General features: G+C 42.3%; 1 protein-coding gene and 1 non-coding gene across 3 annotated transcripts; both read right to left on the bottom strand.

Annotated features, from left to right (window-relative positions):
• Positions 1 to 54: 54 nt before the first annotated feature.
• spag17 (sperm associated antigen 17) lies at positions 55 to 18,472 on the bottom strand. Of its 2 annotated transcripts, none has more exons than XM_030430424.1 (49): positions 18,192 to 18,472; positions 17,423 to 17,563; positions 16,529 to 16,588; positions 16,284 to 16,412; positions 15,918 to 16,074; positions 15,563 to 15,766; positions 15,269 to 15,447; positions 14,937 to 15,083; positions 14,273 to 14,348; positions 14,067 to 14,185; positions 13,734 to 13,934; positions 12,779 to 12,877; positions 12,457 to 12,607; positions 12,146 to 12,358; positions 11,996 to 12,033; positions 11,764 to 11,880; positions 11,371 to 11,525; positions 11,100 to 11,185; positions 10,607 to 10,668; positions 9,954 to 10,196; positions 9,661 to 9,775; positions 9,280 to 9,420; positions 9,059 to 9,169; positions 8,743 to 8,891; positions 8,532 to 8,640; positions 8,022 to 8,182; positions 7,827 to 7,941; positions 7,555 to 7,709; positions 7,233 to 7,365; positions 6,736 to 7,127; positions 5,456 to 5,641; positions 5,075 to 5,214; positions 4,741 to 4,871; positions 4,513 to 4,646; positions 4,240 to 4,428; positions 3,878 to 3,991; positions 3,514 to 3,565; positions 3,206 to 3,296; positions 3,051 to 3,101; positions 2,712 to 2,805; positions 2,463 to 2,568; positions 2,242 to 2,281; positions 2,071 to 2,135; positions 1,607 to 1,743; positions 1,168 to 1,346; positions 877 to 937; positions 641 to 788; positions 234 to 374; positions 55 to 149 (listed from the first exon to the last, which is right to left on the bottom strand). In XM_030430424.1, the coding sequence occupies exons 1-48, from the start codon at positions 18,300 to 18,302 to the stop codon at positions 271 to 273; spliced, it is 6,291 nt and encodes a 2,096-aa protein (XP_030286284.1). In that variant the 5' UTR covers positions 18,303 to 18,472; the 3' UTR covers positions 55 to 149; positions 234 to 270. The 2 variants fall into 2 exon arrangements, with proteins under 2 accessions (XP_030286284.1, XP_030286285.1); XM_030430425.1 differs by having other exon boundaries at positions 11,764 to 11,877.
• On the bottom strand, positions 13,562 to 13,632 carry trnag-gcc (transfer RNA glycine (anticodon GCC)). The gene has a single exon. It is a non-coding gene; the product is annotated as a tRNA-Gly (tRNA).
• Positions 18,473 to 20,896: the final 2,424 nt, after the last annotated feature.

The following is a 20,896-nucleotide window of genomic DNA, read 5'->3' as shown; positions in this document are numbered from 1 at the left end:
CCCCTGTAGAGACACACACACACACACACACTCCTGACACATTGAGTCGCTGCATGAGTTTCAGTGTTGGTACAGATTTTATTTGCAGCAGGAAACTGTAGAAATCAATAGAGTGTGGTGGATAATCAGAGATGGTTCATTAGGGTTTCCTGAAATGTACAAAAACAAACTGTTTCAGAGACTGACACTGATTTCTATCCTTCTGTTAACTTTGCTGTTTATAAGATTCTGACCCGTGCTGGTTGGAGGACCGCTCAGAGGGGTGCTGGATCATCTGTGGGGCCGTCCGGCCCGATGGATCCTGGACCCCGTCCTGCTCTGGGCACTTTTGTGGTCCTTGAGCCAGTTGACATATGTCCTCTCAGAGATGATGGGTGAAGTGAGTTAAGGAGCAACATCACTGGATGTTCCCTCTGTAAAGAAATGGCTGAGCACTTTGTGTATATGTGGCGGACCCTGCCACCTTTCTAGCTTCAAACAGTGTTCTGGGGACCTTATTTTCCTCTGAGAACAGCTTGTTTGTTCACTTATGAACACAATAATCATTTCAGAGTTTGTGTTATTACCTCATTGATATTTTGAGTTTGATTTCTCAGAAACTACAGAGTGCCCCTTTACAAACCAGGTGTTTGAAGGATATTAGCAGTGACAGGTAGGTAGAGGATGTCCATCTCAGTGTGGATGATGACATCATGGGAGATAAACTTCTTCGGCTCCTCCGCTCCTGCTTCAGCTGCGCTCGATGCAAACAGCTGAACCTTAAGTTCAACATTGGAACCTGCATCCACCTAGACAGAAGCACAGTGCGTTTAAATGTTTATCTTATAAATAGTAATTATATCTAACAGCTAGCTATCCATGTGGCTGGAAACATACCGGCCTTGGATTATAGATGACCCGGAAGCCTGTAGCAGGAGGAGGCTGCTTCACATAGAACCTGGCAGAGACACATCGACACAAACCACAAATAGTTACAGGTCGACGTTTTCCCTTCAGACTTGAAGGTGACCCACAAACCGCTTGCACCTCTCCACAGCACTCATTTCTTTCTGATGTGCTGAAGGTCGTTTGAAACCAGATGAAATGCTTTTATTTTACTGGGTTTGCAAGCAGGTGCATCTACTCTGTGTATCCATGCTTCCATCTATCCATAATCTGGCGTGTTACCTGCAGGTGTTGACACCAACATTTGTCATCCTCACAGTAATGGCTGCGGTGGTCCCCTCCTGCAGCATACCAAAGTCAACACTGGATGGGAGGAGCTGGAATCCCCCCACAGTGACATTTGGATCAGTCAGGGAAACAGGTCGACTGTTTCTCCTCACAGGCTCTCTGACTGATGGAAACTGGAACAGGAGGTGCAGACAGAGTGATAGAGAGAGGCATGTGTGCAGTATGTGGAACAGGAACACACATTTTATATAAATCTGCATGATTACACTGATAATAGGCTGCATATCAGTGCAGTGAAGTCACCAAATCCCTCAAATATGTTCTACAATGGCTTATCACCACCTCTAGATGTCACTTTAGTTCACTTTAATGTGCCTTTTATTTACAAAACACTGAAGTGCATTTAACAGAATAACTGTTGTCATGTGGGTACCTGTTGATCCAGCACACTGCAGGGTTTAGAGCTGAGGATAGAGGCTGGTCCTCTGACTTTAGTCCTCCTGGGGTTTCCAGTCATGTCCACCTGGACTGACCTACATGGCCCAGTTGAACCCCTCAGACTGCTCTCACCTGGTATAACACATCCACACAGACACGTACCATCAATTCACTTCATGTATCTGAAAGTAGTTGTTTTAGGTGAGTGTATGTTTATGTTGATCCCCATGAGAAGCACACAGATGTGCCTCTAGTCTTCCTGCATTCCCAAACATAAAAATACAAATCAGACTATTTGCAATTAGAAAACAATCAAGGAACTCATGCAGACACAGGAACTAAAGCACGAGGTGACAGTAGAGTTCTGCCCTGCAGCAGCTGACTGACCACATTAGTGTGGAGGTCACTGATTAGGAATTCATTTTAATATAAAACAGCAGAGAAAGGTGGAGAACAAACCAGCACTCTGAGGCGTTGGGTTGGTAGGTCGTATTTTACGCTTCCTGTCACTTCCTGCTGCACGACTAAAAACAAAAGCACCAGCAGAAGTCAAGCTGTGTCCCAAAAACATATGTAAACAAAATAACAGCTAATAACATAGGAAACTGTTCATAACATCCTCTTCATTACCTTGCAGATTGAGAGGGTGTTGGGTTTGACGGTCGTGGGGCTGGAGAACACAAACACGGTATATCAAACAGCAGGCACATCTGCACATCGGCTTGAAAATACATATTTGTTTCAGTTCATTTAAGCCTGTGTTTCTGTGTATGCATTCCCAACAGGACAACCTGTAAAAGTGGGTTTCATGTCAGTAGCTCCTAGTAAATACTGACAGTGTAATATCTCACCGCTGTCTCGAGGGGCATCTTTCAGGAAGGCCTCTGTGCTGTCTGATTTGGGCATCGGAGGGAGATCCATGGACCGACTCCTCATGTCTGGTGTTCGCAGCAGATTCTGGACAAAAAACAAGCAGTGCTCTGTCTCTTGACATAGATTGTGTATTTTTCTAAATCAGAAATTATGAATAAATGTTTTATCGTAATAAAGCTGACTCAAAAACATATTTAAATCTATTACATATTGAGGTGAACACTAACCTGGTATAATGGGATATTTTCTGGATGGAAGAAAGGAATAACGCTCTTCTTCCTCAGAGCCGCTCTGTAAGCCTTCTCCTCAGACATCTCCTGTCTGACGCAGACAAAATTACTGGTGACTTATAAGTGAAAATACAATGTACCTGTAGCCATGGTAGTAATATAATTTACTACATTTGTGTCCATTCAAACTGTCTTAGTTTTGTACGAAATAACTCTCAACAAAGGAGGATCAGAGCAGCAGCCATACAGAAAATGATGAGCTAAAAGCCAATTCCACAAGGTGACAGATAAATATGTGTGGTGACTGCTGATTATATATTATAAGTGGCAGATTACTTGTGTTGTGAGAGTCTTTCAGTCCATTTTGACTCCTTTTCACTTGCAAAACTGGAGAGGAGAGAGGGTTTAAGAAGATAATACAATTACAATACAATTGAAATACAAGCAACTGTCACTTGTCCACACATGCGCTCCATTTTAATCTCTCAGACCTGTCGCTCTTCACTGTGGCTGTCTCTTCTGAAACGTCCGACTGCTCAGTCTGGGCTCCGACTCCTTGGCTGTACAGACTGACGATGTCCACTGTGGATTTACACGAAAGAAATTAGAAGAGGTGTTCTTCAACTAACCAACTTTAATTAAATCACACGTACTGAAATATGTCAATAACCTCGTCCAACCCTCTAATTGACCATCATTTCTCGCTTTTGCTAACTAGTTTCACTCATTTTTAATGCCTTTAATTGAATTCTTGTGCAAAAAAGTTGTTTCTCAGCTGAAAAAACTGCCTGTGACCAACCTGAAGTCCTTTTTTCAAAAGTGTGACCTGCATCGTCTTCTTCTGCAAAGGACTATAAAATATATTTACATCAAATTGACATTCATATTGTTAAACATTATTGCATTAACATTATTTGTGTGTGTGTGTTTGTGTGTGTGTATGTGTGTGTATGTATTACTTTTGGGAACACATTTTATGCTCAAGAATATTTAATTGGAGACATCCGGTGCAACTGGGGTCATTAGTCATGACCGCATTTGGCAAACAGCAGATTCTTTTATGGTTCGGTTTAGAGTAACTATTAAGGGAATAAATGTAAATCTATGTAATGCGCTAATTAAGTTGTGTGTGTGTGTGTGTGTGCGTGTGTGTGTGTGCCGACCTGGACCAGGTTGAGCAGCTCACTGGCATGAACTCTCTCCTCCTCAGTGCGAGGGTCTTTCACTTTCATCTCCTCCGATCGCTGCTCCCTCTCCATCAAACTCTCGATGTATTCCTGCAGTCAAAGCCATGTTTTCGCTTCACTATGCCAAAAGTCGTGACCAGCCCGAACCCCAGCAGCACCATCACTTATATTTAAACAGACTCAGATAAAATCCAGCCATACAAATACTAAACCAGAGATTCAGCCAGCAGATGTCGCCATTTTTAACTCAATCAAATGCTTTGAAACCTTTGTCTCATTACTATCTACAGTTTACCTCCTCATCCACTCTTAACCAATAAGAGATGGCTTTGTTCTACCTTCAGTCGTGTGTCTACTTTATTTCTGAGCGGTGTAGTAAACGGTCGGTGCTGGTACAGTTCCCTCTTCTCCAGGACTTTTGGGCAGCTCCTGACAGGCTGACGCTGTGCTGCAGAACCAGCAGACCTCTCTCTCAGAGTCAAACCTCGTCCCATGTCGACACCGAATGGAGGGCCTGGGGTCTTTGTCTGGAATAGAGAAAGAAAGAAGAGGACATTTCAGTGTTTGGCCCTGAGACTGCTGGCTAGAAGAGCCATAAATGTTACGTGTACCTCTGTTCTCGGGAAGTCATGCCAGCTGCGGTTTCTGAGGTTGGGAGGGGTGATGTCAGGCTTCTGTTTCTCTAGCAGCCACTGGGACCACACGCTCCGGTGGCTGGGCTTTAAGATAGTAATGCCAAAGTCATCTGAACCAGAAACACAACTTCATGTTATATTCCAGTTTGAGATGTCTCTATTAGTATAATGTTTCATGATCTTCTTGATATTGAACGGGGGAACCTCGTGTGTCTGGCAGCGGCTCCTTCAGCAGAGCTACCGTAGGGTCGGAGTACGCCTGGTAGAGAAGTTCCTCTACGGTTTGAGAGTTCAGGAGTTCAGTACCGGAACCATCCTCGTGCACCAGAAACAGCCTGGAACACAAGATGTGTTTTCAGAGCTTCTCTGACCATGCCACCTCCAACAGCTCTACAATGTTAATGTTTAAATATTGTCTCTGAATCTGCCTTCTTGTGTTCAATGCAATGCAACGTCCTCAGAGTCATTTTCCACAGTTCACTATCTGTACAGGTGTTTTAAAATGTAAGATGATATAAACAGAAGAATATAAGCCCACCTGGGCAAATGCTCTCTCTGTTTTACATTAAGCCTGGCCATTTCTCTGTCTGCCTCATCCTCTGGCTCCTCCTCATCCTGTGTCATTGCGCTCGGAGCCGGGCTGAAGTTCAGCACTGATAACCTCCCATCTTCCATTACCTGAAGCACACACAGACACAAAGCTCAGACAATTATAAGAGGATTAGTCATTATGAAGGAGGTAGTGAAGCAAAGAGATGAGCCCCAGCAATCTAATTTGCTGAAATGAGAGGAGAAATGAGAGGAGAAATTAGCGTCTGTTGTGCCTTTGCTTTGGTCATTCCTTTTCTTTACTATACTATGAAGGACTGTCTCTCATAGCTTGGAACAAACCCCTCTTCTAAAAATTATTGTTACTGACCTGGAAGTGGTTCCCATCAGGGTCTGTAACGTCACAGGCCACTTTGTCCGTGTGACTCATGACATAGCTTCCGGGTTGGTCTACAGGAGTCCCACCCTTTGGGCTCGGGGATACAAGTGGGTCGGACGAGTACACACACTTCCCATCACTTTGGATCTGCAGGAGCCCCATGCTGGATGGAAACACCTTGGATGCAACAGCACACACACACAGGAAAACAAACAAACATGTACATCAGAGACTGTTACAGACCTCACAACCTTCCAAACACTCACCAAACTCACCTTTTTACCTTGTAATGTATAGCTTCTGTCTCTTTTTTATGTTTTTAGTGTGATGTTTTTACTATTCTGCTTTGTAACCTGTGAAGTGTCTTTGAGTACTTTGAAAACCACTTTTTAAAATATTATTACTATGTTAACAGACAAATGTACATATGTCTTTTATTCTGGACACAAGAGTATGGTCACATTTTTCTCAGGATTTTTTTATTCAAAACAAAAACCATAGCCTGCTGAAGAATTCTGAAAGATTCTATATTTTTGTAATAATTTTTAAAAATAAAGATGGGCCAGTGCTCAAGCAATAACAGCACAGAAGAACAAACGATTTGTACATCTTCTGCAGGTAGTTCGTATCAGGAAAAATAAGTAATTTGGATGAATTTTGGAAAAGATTATTTCCTGTTGAAAAAGGTCAGAGATGAGCTTCCCTTTCCCCACAAATCTCGGTCTGTCTTCTGTGTTTTTAAAACATTTGAAACAATCATACAAACAATAATTAATTAATAGGCTTTTTTAATGACAATAACACTTTGCCACTGTTCTCTTCGCTCTTTGGTTGTTTTAACTATGAACTTTTATAAAGCACAATGCTGTCTAGCAGAGACTGAAGGCTGTGTGGCTCAACGCATCAACATGCACTCAACACTAAAAAGGAGTTCTAATTTTATGACTCATCTTACCCAGATAAGTCAGAATTCGACCCAGTGAAGGGCATTAAGAATAACTATTATAATTGTACAGAAATAGCCACTCTTCTTACTGTTTCGTTTACCTATGTAGGTCATATATATATATATATATATATATATACATATATATTTATGTAGTTCATATGGAGGCATCAGTACTAAATTGAGAGTTAAAAAGTTGCTTGGTGTACTTGTAACAATAAAAAGAAACTTTAAAAACAACAACTAATTTATTTTTCTTTACAGAAATGAATGAAATGCTGCGATTAAAAAGGAAAGTGTCTACCACTCCTACTGAACCACCCACCTGATAGGCTCCTTGGTCGTCCCCAGTGATGACGGTTCCATCAGCTAAGAACACGTGAGCCGCGTGTCGCTCTGGGTACATCACCACCGTGGCGCAGCCCTCCTTCTCCACCAACACCACCCGCTCTCTGGTAGACACACTCCCCTTCTCCCTCTCACTCATCTTAACATTCTCAGCCACAAACACACTCTCCTCACTGTTCTTACACTCTTTGCTTTCTCTTTCATCATGCTCGCTCAACTTTGCACATGCTTTCCCTGCACTGTCGCTGCGAAGGTCGTCCACTTTGTTCTCAATAATGCTCTCGGCGCAGCGTGTGACACACACACACTCAATGCAGCCACACACACATTCAGAAGTTGATTTAAGTCTCGCACTCCCAGGATGCTCCCCTGGAAAGTTAACAGCCACAGGGAATCAGGTCAGCTCAAAAATGTTAATATGCATGTTTGTAGTATGCTTGAGTGTTGTGTACATTGTCTACACATGCAGATCACCTGTGTGTTGCAGTGAGTTTGGTGGCCTGTCTTGGTATAGACTGGTGATCCTGGTTCCGTCTGCATGTTCGACGATTTGAGATCCGTCTGGGTTCTGGACAGAAACTACCAGATCCTCTCGGCTCAGCATCACCTGACACAACAGTACATGGCGAGCTAAAAAAGGTTTTTCTCCTGGTAATTACCACTATCGCAAATTTTGAGATCCTCAGACAATGACAAAAATATAGAAATTTTAACATTAAAATGACATTTTCAAATTAAATGTGAAACCTTGGAAACAACTTGTAACCAACCTGTGCACCAACAGGAGTAATATTACCTCATGGGTGATGGGGTCTGTAGCCTTGAAGGCCAGAAGAGGTGTGGCGGGTATGTGTTTGTGTGTCGTCCCCACAGTGTGGATGCGCACTCCACGTGGAGTCGTTGTTAACCAACATCCTCTCTGAGCATCACCCTTCTTCTCTGAGCTCTGTTCTGTACAGACAAACACACAAAACATGCTAAATCTTTACTGTCCTACCAGCCGAGGGTGCATTGTGTTTGTTAGAAGGTGGAGACACGGCTTTGCATTCTGTGTTGATGCACTATTACTTTTCTTTTTGTCCTCAGCTTCTTGCAAGATCTTCTCCTCCTCAACCTCAGAGTCAAGAACCCACACTGGACCAGAATCATGGCTGGAACTGACAGAGCCATCTGCAAATAGAACCTGCAGCACACATGGGGTTTCTCAGTAAAGAGTCATGATGCCTCAACTCAAAACAGTAGTGCATTTGCTGGTGCGGTTACCTCTGTTGAGCCGTCTCTCATGTTTCGGATCACAGCTCCTTGGCTGGTGATGATGCGGGACAGTTCTTTGGAGAGAGAGGGGTCCTGAAGCTGACCCATAACTGCCCTGCCATGTAGAGGAAAGCCCTGTTTCACCAGCATACCTTGCTCCTTTGAGGACACTTGTGGACACAAAAAATATGTAATCAATACCTAATAGTCATGGATGGGAACATTACACTGAAATTTCAAAAGAGGGCACCTTCATTAACTGTACACTTCTTCCAGTTTTGCAGCTAGAATATTGCATGTGAGCTGCACAGATGAGTGTCTAAGGGCCGATGTCACTGATTATTAATTGTGTTGCTCTGCTGATGAGGGCTCTGATGTACCACAGTTGTTCCATTAATTACATTTTAGTTACTGGAGTTCTTTTCTGTTGTTTTGTAAAACTACACTTGTGAGGACACACACTCACACCAGAGTATGTGTGTGTATATATATATATTCCAGAGACAGAGCATCACTGACCTTGGGTATCCTCCAGCAGAAATTGCAGCAGCAGGCCATTAGGAACAGACAGGTTGAGGCTGTTGAATGGACGTGATGGCGAGGCTGGCTGGCCTTCGCACACCTGAGGCTACAAATAATCACGACACATACATATGAGCAACCTGAGAGCAATTTTTTTTTTCATGATTACACTTTTCTGTGTGTGTGCATCCATGTGTGTATGTGGGACCTGAGACTCTGGAGGTCTGGTGGGGCTGGATGGGCTGTGTGACTCAGAGGGAGCTAAATCCGCATCCGTCCCCTTGGAGCGGTGGGTGGCGGGGGAGAGAGGGACCAAGGGGGAGGTCTCTCGGGCTCCTTCTGTTTCCTGAGGGCTCACTAGAACATACCATACAGGAACACAGTAAATACGGCCTGAACTGTGTACTCCAAACACAGTAATAAGAATATTTGGAGCACTGGAATTACGTATCAATATTGCCCCTTTAAATACAACTCAAAAACATTACAAAGGCAAAAATGTGTATGCTTTTGAAGTGTACCACCTATGTATTCTCCTGTGGGACCATAGAAACTGTATGACAGGTGGATTCCACTGTCTAACACTGCTGACAGGGAGCCCTGCTTTACTTTTTTCACGGCCACAGGCTCTGACGCTGAAAAAGACACACAGAAACACTCAGATATTGGTTTGTTCTACAATATTATTCACTAAAATAAACACTAAAATGGTGTTTAATGTCTCTATCATGATTAGGATCTTTACCTTTAAAGTCTTCTTTTTTGCCATTGGCTTCTTTGTCTTGGGGCTGCAGGGGACGTTTTGCTGGATCAAGGACAACATGATTGATGTGTGTGCAGAAATGATGCCCATCCTTCTTCACAGCCACTTTCATCAGGCTGGAACCTGGAGGGAAAACAGAACACAATGTATGGATGTATGTAGAAAGGAGCCTGACAGCGAGGAACAGCTGAGTTGCACTTTGATTTTCACAAGTTTCTCTTTCCCCCAAAGAATGCTTTCATAGAGACATTTACTTAATTAGAGCAGACTTGATTTTGTCTGGATCTAAGCACTTTTGTTGTGCTTTAGTAGCACTCGCAGATTTGCAACATTTTCCCAAACTCTCTCAAACTCTCTAATTACCTTCAACGTAGCTGACATCCTCCACAATGATGTGTCCTCCATCTGAAGGGAAAAGCTGCTGCAGATGACCTGAAACATGGATCAACTTTCCATCCATGCTGTAACCTGTGAAACCCTACACACACACACACACACACACACACACACACACACACACACACACACACACACACACACACACACACACACACACACACAGTGATTTGTTACTTGAAAGCAGCTGTCATCTCCTGCCTTTGTCCGGCTGTTCTCATGCAAACATTCACTTGTTGTGTGTGTGCATGTGCTCTCACATTAAAGGGTTCCTCTGTTGGATGCAGTTCTAAGTTGTCCTCCACAGGGGGCGCCGTGTTAGTAATGGACTCTGAGGGAGTCGTCTCTGCTCTGCTCTTTTTGCCACTGGACAATGTTTTACTTTTGATGTTGGCCTCCTCCTCCTTCAGCTGCTGCTGCTGCTTGTTTCTCGATGTATTCTCCTTCTTTGATTTCTTAGCCATCTCTTCCTCCTTTAGTCGGTCCTGCTCCAACTTCCATGCCTGTAACATCATGCACACAGTCACATCCACTGGGTGCACTGACCAACACTCACAGTAGCAAAACATTTATACTTACACAAAGAGATAATGGTCATGGTTTGTAATTTTTACAATGATAACTGAATTTGTACTTATTTTAACTGCCATAGATGCAAACCCTGTTCTGCTGTTTACAGTCCTGCATGTTTTTGGAAATGTAAAGAATGGTTACATTTTACATACACTGTCATTGTGGTCGCTGACAATGTGCATGTCAATCTAAACACAAAATCAGCAGGGATGAAGGCATCAGGTTTTTTTTTGGGAACGCGTAATGATTTCTGTTAAGAGGGTCCAAAGAGTTGTTGTAATCCTGCCAGAACAGAACCTGCTGTCAAAGTGAATGTTTACGTGTTAGCTCTCCTACTGACTTTAAGGGAGTCTTTCCTGATGACTGGCTCCAGAATCTCCTCCTCCACTGCAGCATCAAGTCCTGGAACAAAAACAAACAGTGCATTTGTACAGTGATAAGCATGGACTCATTGCCATCTTTAAGTTGACCAGGGTTCCCACACCTTCTTAAAATTCAGTTCTGGGACTTTTTCAGAAGCTGATGATCAACTTTTGTGTTATATCTAGGTATTGAACCAAACGTATTGTGGAGCTTTAATTCCTGCATTAAACAGTTTAATCATCTGTACCCTGTCACTGTCTATTTCAAGATTTTAGTCACAGTAGGCATCTTGGTTGTTTGTTCCCTCCCTCGTGTTGGAGGTTTGATTGTGTGATCATTCTAACATGAGCTTCTAGGTCGCTTTCTATTGAAAGTGATAAGAAATTGTAATTAATCCTTGCCCATTCAAACCCATACACTTTCAAGGATTTTACGCACCATAGGGAATGTTTACTGACAAGCAACAGTACCTTCAGGAGCAGGACTGAGGTTTCTCTCCAATTCCTCCTCTTTTGTCCAATCAGAAATGCTATCTGCCACATGCTCCAGATACTTCCTGTCAAAAAGAAAAGAGTTTTAACGTCTTTCTAACAATACATATTTACACTATTTCACAAGTCAGGTAATGCTGACAACAGACTCTCCTAATGAGAAGGGTCATACTGTTTTCTTCTGGTTTCTCACATAGCAAAGATTATACTACTTTTCGTGTCATGTCAGAATAAAACACCAGAGAACTACCTGAACTTGACATCAGTATGAAGGGATACATCCCAGAGCTCCTTGCACTGGAGAGAAGAGCTCACTGGATTGTGACAGAAAATGTACAGAGTGTTTTTGTGACTTGCTCTGAAAGTGTCCAAGCAGCGATATTCTTCTGAGGCGGACTGGAGCACCTTCACACAAGGAAAACAAAAATTATACAAGTAGAATTGTAAAAACAATCAATCAAATTGAGGAGATTCAGTCCAGAAATCTATTGTTTGTTTCTTTCACACTACTGCTGCTTTTCAAACAATAAAGGCTGATGAACATATTTAACAACAGATATAAGGCAGGAAACACCCACAGCAGGAGCAACTGTCTCCTAACGCTAGCTAAAAAACATCCTGAAAGACAAGATCAGACGGTCACCTGTGGGAGGACAGAGGCATCGTGGTGTTCAGCATAGTGCCAGTCAAACAGAGATCTCAGCCTACAACTCTGAATGTCAGACAGATCCAACTGGCTAGACACTCGCCCACTGATCTGCTGGAGAAAAAGCATGCAACATCATTGGGAGAAAATCAGAATAAATGTGCATTATTTTTATTATAGCATACAAGAAATGTGACAACATACAGTAATAGGAACATAGAAACAATACCTCTGTGTTTTCAGGATCTTGAGTAAGAAATAACGGACCTATAGTTGAAATAAATCATGAGGTAAAGATGATACAGGAACCAAGTTTCTTAAATCAGCTTTTAATGATTGAATTAATAACATAATTGAACTAATGAGTGTAGTAACAGACCTTTAGTCCGTAGGCTATGAAGCTGCTGTTTAGCGTAGGAAAGTGGGTTGTCCCAGGGGAATATTGTGGCTGGTTGTTGGTGTGCTGGTTCCAGTGCTCCCAGCGGTCCAGGAGCATTTAGTAGAACACCCTTTTCATCAAGGTTGGTCAGCGGCATACTCTCAAACACACTCTGGCGAAAGAGACGCTCCACTTCTGGCCACGACACGACATCTGTGACATATCACAACATCACAATATCATTTTGAAACTGATGAATCAAGAGCTTTTTCGAAAGACACAGAGACAGTGATAGGTCCCTTGTTTCTGACCATCAGTGCAGTAGTGTTGTAGTTGCTGTTTCAGAGCCGTCCAGCAGGAGATGCCCTTTCTCTGCTGAGGTACAGAGTGGATCAGCTCCCACACTGGAGACAGCCTCATCATGGACATCTCCACCTCTGCCGGATCAAAACCCTGAGCCGTCTAAGAGGGACACACAAACACAGTGTATAAACTCATTTCTGGTCCAAAGAAGAAAGAAGAGGAGGCACGATTACGTAAAACATAAAGTCTCTTCATTAATCTCAAATTTTTCAGACGGTAAATAAAAAGGAGTTTAATTAAACACAACAACAACAACAAAAATGTACTAACAGTGACGTCCCTCAAGCGCAGTGTCCTCTCATCATGGTGTCTGAGGACCAGAGGCTGCTTCCTCTGATTATCCCCTGCTCCAAACTTCTTCTGTAGACTCTAACACAGAACAAGAAAGGATAAAACAAATACCACTTGGTGAATTATTCAATTCTGTGCAAAATGATTTGACAATTTCAACAAAATTTACACAGTGGAAGAAAGGAAACTGTAACTCCAGTTAACTCAGACACAGAAACCACTCCTCTCTTTAGGTTGATGGTTGGATTACCCACAGCTATAATAATTTACTTTTCTAATATTTGCACTTTGCTGTTCAGTATGCATCTCTTGCTTGCATGAGTAACTACTCTTTACTGTGATTATAGCACCATCTGCTGGACAGCGGGTGTACTGAAGGCTCAGCTGTGCTCTTCACTAAATTAAAGTTACAGTTTTTCAAAGGTCTTAAACATGATAATCTTAAAACACATATTCTTATTCAGTAAACAAACTTGTAAGTTATTAAACTAGTAAATGACTTGTTCAAAAACAGAAAGAGGAATGAATTCACTTCACACGCTTTCTCTTCGCTCGAGAGAGCAAGTATGTCACACTCCCCCCGCCACGGTTCGTCTTAGCCTCCCCTCCTCCTCCTCACGCTGCTGCGACAGCACTCTAAACATGACGCTGAGGCTTGTGGGGATTTTCTATAGTGATATGGGGCCTGCGACTGGCCCTGCCCACAGCAGTACAAGCTGCAGACCCCCGCTGACTAAAAAGAACAGGAAGAAAAGAATGTGCTGCATTGGCCGGGAATCGAACCCGGGCCTCCCGCGTGGCAGGCGAGAATTCTACCACTGAACCACCAATGCTGCTCTGGCTTCTAATCTCACCATCTGCAGTTTTCATAGAAAACGGGGAAAATGACACATGCAGGACTGGGCTGTATGTGTTAGGGACAAGGCCTCTTTACCTTCATGTCCTCTTCATTCTGTGCCAGAGTAAGCAAGCTCTTTAACATGTGGCTTTTCTCCTCTTCTGTGTGCACCAGAGGCAGGAAGCTTTGGAGCATGTAGCTCAGCAGCTGATGGTTTAACCCAGGGCTGGTGAGAGGTTTTGGCTTCTCAGGGACATGAGACGGGGTGGATAAAGACCGCTCTGTTGAAGTCACCACCTGGACACACAAACACACAGACATGGGAAAAAGAAGAATGCTATAGTAGATGTGACCGATCTTTTCAGCCTAAATGACAGTGCACACAGTAAACATGTCTTTTAAGTCTAAAGCTACACACTAAACACAGACCTGTTCCAGCATACAGTGCAGGATTAGAGGCACAGAGCAGGCTTCAGGAGGAACCATGTCGAGTAGGTTAGCATACTGACGCATGTCCACATCTGTAGAGAGAGGAGGCTGCTCGCTCTCTGTCAGCAAAGAAGAGAGGGACGAAGGTAAGTTTGTCATCCTAGTCTTGGTTTTCAATCAAAACCTGAAAGACAGAAGGATCTGACCTTGGTCTGGTGGGATTTCCTCACACGTGCGCTTCTTCTTGGAGCGTGGAGTCATGGGGATTGGGGTCGGCAAGACCTGGCACATGAAAAACACACATTAAGTCGTCATTTTTAAGATGTTTCCACGATACAACTCAATACTTAAAGAAGGTTTGCTCTATTCTTTGGAGTCAGCATGTGTATTAGGACAGCTCAGTTGCTCTTTCCACTGCTATCCCAATCATCTTTAACCTGTAATATTCGTATTTGTTTCAGAAGCTGCACAAATACTGCCATCACAGTCTAAAGAAAATAACATTTTATAAGGCCCCTCACAGACACACACACAGTCAAAGAGGGATTGAGGGAGGTGCTAAGCCCATGCAGCAGAGTGGCGCAGCGGAAGCGTGCTGGGCCCATAACCCAGAGGTCGATGGATCGAAACCATCCTCTGCTAAGGCAACTTTTTTTTTTTTTTCTTTTTTTTTATATGGAAACTGAATATCTCTTTGACAAAACAAGACATTCCAAGCCATAGGAAGTGTTTTCTTTTTTTTCCACACACAGCAAAAACTCAATACGTGAAGAATATAACCCATGTATTACTGGTTATACTGATGGACAAGCGTGTGTGTGTATGTGTGTGTGTGTGTGTGTGTGTGTGTGTGTGTGTGTGTGTGTGGACCTCTGCTTGCTGTCGATCCAACCGAACAACAAAGGGTACGCTGAGGAGTCTGATGTTTTCCAGGTAGTGCTGATGTTGCTTACGCCAGTCCAGACAGTCATAAACGAGATTGGCCACACCGTCAAAGATTTTGATTCCCATCTCCAGCTGGATGTACAGTCAACACACACACACACACACACACACGTGTAACAGACATAACAAGGCAGGCTGTGAGGAAAGCTCGATGCTTGAGAATGAGTACAAGTAAGCAAAAAAAGCAGGAAAAATTATAATTTGAATTATTCTGAACAAGAAATAGATCCATGAAACACACATCAGGCCCAACTCACCTCAGCCTCAGGGTCCTGTGTGTGGGACTGATTGGAGAGATCTGGGACAGTGTAGCTGAGCTGAGCCACATCATGGAGCCTGGACTCTGGTGGCCAACTGTCCAGAACTGGTCTGAGACCTGACCAGAATAGATCCAACTTCCTGGCCCGTGCAGCCAGCTCTTCACTACCATGATCCTCTGAGGATATGATGATGTTAAATAAACAGTAACAAAAAGGTAATGATAAGTTTGAATCAGTGTTTTCATATGCCATTCATTAAACATGTAAATGAGTATACTGAGGGCTCTTTACCTGCATCCAGACGTGGAGAAACACTCTGACTCCTCTCACTGCCTTCACACGTGTGTCGTTCCTGCTGCCCCTCAGAGTGCTTCGAGGACAACTTGATGACATTGGCTACATGTACACTCATGGCATCAAGTGCCACAATTAGGTGGGGCTGATGGAAGCCAAGCAGCAGGATGTAGTGCTGAGGACCGTCCTCTGGTTCATCATCTATTCCCAAACACACAAAACAGAGTGATAACATTCTATACACATATTGGTGGTGGTGGCTAAAGATGTCTTGCACATTTACAGTATTTCTCACAAATTTAAGCTATTAAAGAAAGCCCCAAACACGATTGGTTCAGATTTGAGTTTTTACCTATGAACTTTGGTGGCTCGACATCATCCCTGCGTTTCAGCTTGGTCTTCTTGTCAAGTCCCGCAGGTGAGGACGAATTCTTTCCATTTTTGTCCTTGGCCCCTCCTTTGTCCTTAATGCCAGAAGTAGCGCCGGCCTTTGCCTTCACTTCCTCACGCTGAAACAGATGTGCAAAAATGACACAAAATGGAACATACAAAAAAAAATCAAAAATGTTTTTGGTCACAAATTCCCTCAATCCTAAAATTGTTGTGACTGTAACAATACTGCAACTACAACTTCACCGAGTGCCAAATACATTTTAAGGCTGTTAATAAATTGTAATAATCAACACTTAGACTCACATATACGAAGAAACGCGCTCACCTGCTCGGCTTCCCTCCTCTGCTGATCATCAGCTTTGATCTGTAGCAGCAGGAACTTCAGAATATTTGCCATCAGGTCATAGGGAATCTCCTCTCCTGCATCCAGCAGTGCCTTAGCAGGCTCTGTAACCTGCACAGGACACGCACATGCATACACAAAGAGTAAAGCACACGCACGGCAATCAGAAGACGCTGTTACACAAACACGTTTCATGGGTGAACTCATTGCAAACACGCCAAGCGTACCTCATAGAACTCAGGGAGATGATCAGCTTTTTTTGCTTTGGGATTCCCGAGTTCATGGATCTGCAACAACCAGCAAAAAACAAGGTATTACTAAGTTACTGACACCATTTTGATACCACAATCAGTAGATAAGATGATGATACACGATTCACAGATTTTCTAATTACAGCGTGTCAACAGGACTTCGGGAGTACTAATGCATATATGACAAAAAGTAGTATAAAGCATTTTGTGGCTCAAGGTGATATCACTTAGTTGCATTGTGGGTGATGTAGGCACCAGGCTTTTCAAAAGCAGACAACTATTATAGCATAGCACTCCTACTACACATGTGGACTCATGATGGACAGTTCAAAACGAATCAAACCTTCCGGAGATATCATGGTTTTTATTCCACAAAATCATCTTCCTTCTCAAAACCTGGAGCCTACATTTCCCACAATGCAACTTAGCCACTGAACAACAACCCTGGAGGTAATTGATATGATTACATGCAGCTTCTTCTGGAGCCACAGAAGGCTTTATACATATGCAGCAGTATTCCCCAAGACCAGTAAACACACTTTAATGTTCAACTGAAGATGAAAAGTATTGGAGAGAATACATTGATGAATGCATGATTATATTAAAACTGTGTGAAACTAATGTTGTACATTTTAGAAAATGTGAAATGATATATATGTGAAATCTGCATGGACACAAAATAGCTTAGAGTGATAACAACTTAATGACAGTGCCGAGATCTGTTTAATTTCACAATAATTAATAACTACATTCGTTATTCGTTAATAACAGTTTAAATCATTAAACAGAGAAAACATTCACACAACTGTAAGAGCTCTACAGAAACAAAGGGCAGACTATTAATAAAGAGAACTTGAACCACACTAATACCTTTGCAATGGCGCTGTCCCAGGTCAACAAGGTGAAAAGCTTGCGCAGTGGCTGCTGTGCTGCCAAAGCCAAAACCCGGATCAGGTCCTCGTCCTCTGGACTCCCCCCAACCACCAAAGACACGCAGGCCTGCCATGACTCCTAGAAAGTGCATTTAAATAGCCACACTGATTTTTATACCACGTTTCTCCCTGATCCCTTCATAGGTAATTGGCAGGTAGATTTACGCGGACTAAACCAACGCTTCTGGGACGCCGTAGATCGCATGACGTTACGCTAAACTGGCACAGAAACTTTGGTGAAGTGTTGCAGAGAGAGAAATCTGTGACATCAAATCACAACTGAGTACGTTTTAATTGTAGAGAAGTGCGTTAAGATGCTCTCAACAATAAATAACTACGACTTCCTGTTTAAAACGTGCCCCCCTTCAAAATAAAACTCAAATAGTTACTGTTACAATTGACGTTTAGTTAATTACGGTGACAAATGCCGCAGGTGCATGTTTGACGATACAGTACTTACCAAATAAACCAGTGAATGTGTTAACATTTCTGAAATTTGCTCAAGGAGCAGTTTGGAGGAGAAAACTCTCCCTTACCTGTCCACAAACTGAAATAAACAGCGCTCATTAACGTCTATAAACATTTAGCTAACACTCGAGCTAGCTACAATGTTAACCTGTATAAGTTGACTCACTGTGCGGTAAATGAGTAAAAAGGCTTTAGGACACGAAAGAATGAACAAAAAAGTTCTTCGTGAGGTAACAAACCTCTTCAAACGGGGCCTTGGTGAGACCAGCCTCCCAGTTCTTGTTGACAGCTGCGGTTCCGACAGCACTGGGCTTTTTGGCTGAGCCCTTTGTAGCTGGCTTTGGTGGCATTTCCGCTCACTGACAATTATCAACATTAATATAAATATTTAAAAAATAACTCTGGAGATAGTTTTAATGTTGCCTGAGCAAATAATCGAACTAGTTTAGTTAAAAACTCAAAGTTACTGGAGACTTTGCCCGCGAGCGTTGGACTGTTGCTTCTGTTGCCCCTGACAACCGCAGAGTGACGAGCGTTCCTTCCTGTACACTTTCAAAACAAAAGCATTAAGGAGCATAATGCAGTAAAACACATAAAAATAACCTGCAGTAGTGAGATATTCACAAATATACAGTATTTCATCTATGACGCATCAAATTACGTGGGTTTAAACCAAATATTTGATTGTAGGGAACTGTTCTGACAAATGTTGTTGTTTTTCATTTTCTCCACTAGATGGCAGTGACATCTCTGGAGTGTGAGGCTCCAGCATTATCCCCAAAATATGGCATCAGTTTACAGCATTTCACTGTCACACATTAACTGTTAATATTAAATACTAAAGTGCACGCATTATACATGGTAGTAATCCATATATTTGGCTTCCAAAAAGATCCAACATACATATACAACACCAAAATCCCTCAAAAGTTTAATTACAGCAGCACAGTGACTGACATTATGAAAGACAGCCGGCTGTGTTTCAGTGCCAGGAGGAGATAAAACACGACCCAGAGCATCCCCAGAATGGAGATCTGGAACACACACACATTAGTATCATTTCATCTGGACAATGAATGATGAAACAGCTGTTCCACCACACGAGCCAAGTAACTAGAGAACACTTGGATAATAGCAACATTAATAAAGAGAGTCTCTATTTTTACTCAGGTATACTGTATGAATATTGAGCGCAATTTAAATCTATTTTGAGCCATAATAATGCAGAAAGTATGACACAGGAGATCAGCCAGGGTCTATTAAAAAAAAAAGGTAGATTTGAAATGCTAATTATGCGAATCCTGCCATGGAATAAATATACGGTTCTTACATTTGTGATTAAGAAGAGTGAAGTGTGAAAGGGTTCGTGGCTACTTCACCACTCCCACACACTCTCAGGCAACAGTTAAATGAGCTGCGACGTGTCTTTATGATGATAATTTGTATTCTTCTTTCATTAGAACTGCAATTAAAATTCAGTTGCGTGATGGAAAAAGAACAACAGTTGCTCTTTCAGGTAAAGTGTTGGGATAAGCATCTCAAGTACATATCTTTTTGCTAATTCATCAAGGAAAGAATAAGCAAGAAAAACATGTTCAAAGATCTTGAAGCATTTCCTGTTTAACTTTGAGCTTCTGTGCAACCCAGGCCAAATTTCAAAAGAAATCATCAGCAAGAAGAGACGTGCTTTTAACCATTCCCGAGGGTCAAACTGGCTGCTTATTTGATGTCTTCCTGAAAAATGTGTCCTCGCACACACTTAAATCTATCCACAATAAATTCTCTGTGCATGATAGAAGCTTCTTTGGCCTGTGCAAACCTTTACAGTCTCAATGAGGTCTATATGAGCCAGAAAAGATGTGCCATTTAAAAATGAATGACTCAATACAGTGCATACAATGGACCTCTGTTAGCAGTTATTCAATGGGACAGAATTCATGGAATGCTTCTTGCTTTATTCATCAGTGCTTATTATAAAGAATTTCATGCACCACATCTCTGCACCAAAGTCATCGTTTGGCACAGACTTCCAAAAGAGATTACACCCAACAACCTGCTTCCAGTGGCTCCCCATAAAAGGTCAAAAGTGAGACAACGCCCACTTGTCAGTCCAGAGGCAGCAGTGTCCTACTAAAGGTCACACACTGGCCAGATAAACAGTGTAGTGACACTTAAATAACGTTCCATCCACGCTACTGCAAATAGCATAGCAACATCTCAAAATATCCACATGTTTTTTAGGAAGACACCGCCGTCAAACATGTGCATCATGTGTCTGTCGGGGATATTCAGTTTCATTCAACGTCAGTCGTAATGGTTTATTTCAGAACGTCATCCAGTGGACGCTTGGTTACTCATATAAATTAAGTTTATTTGGTTACTTAAATAAATGAGTCTTGCTCAACATCTTATGTTAAACCAATACAGGAACTCATAACATACCTGAGCCACTAAAATAAATGATAAAATAAGACACCAAGTGCTCTGAAGAGGACGGCCAGTACTTCACACACTGTTACACTCAGGACCGCGAGGCATGAACACATGCAGCATTTAGTTTAGAATCATGTGCTCATGAATTTGATGATGGGTGACTTTCAAATATCAAGCAAATCATCAGTCAAGGTGTTGATCCAACACAGTGGACGTTGACTGGTTTTCTTGTTCTTTCACTGGATTATATTCTTTCGAAAGCAATTCGTATTTTTGTCCTTTCTTATGTGTAAATATATCCAATTAACATGACTACAAAGTGTGCATACACCTCAAAATGTCAAAATGTGACTTTGCAGATGACCTATTTTGTACTAGAAAAAAATTGTTTTTAGGCCTCTGCTGTATGCTAATTTCTACAGTTAAAAGATGAAGCTGTTGGTTGTCATGCTAGCTGCCCTGTTGGGTGTTTTTATTTTGGGGCTAGCTAAATTTTCCTTATTAGAAAAAT

Source organism: Sparus aurata, chromosome 10 (assembly GCF_900880675.1).
Source record: "Sparus aurata chromosome 10, fSpaAur1.1, whole genome shotgun sequence".
Lineage (NCBI taxonomy): Eukaryota > Metazoa > Chordata > Actinopteri > Spariformes > Sparidae > Sparus > Sparus aurata.
This window is presented reverse-complemented; position numbering and strand designations above follow the sequence as displayed.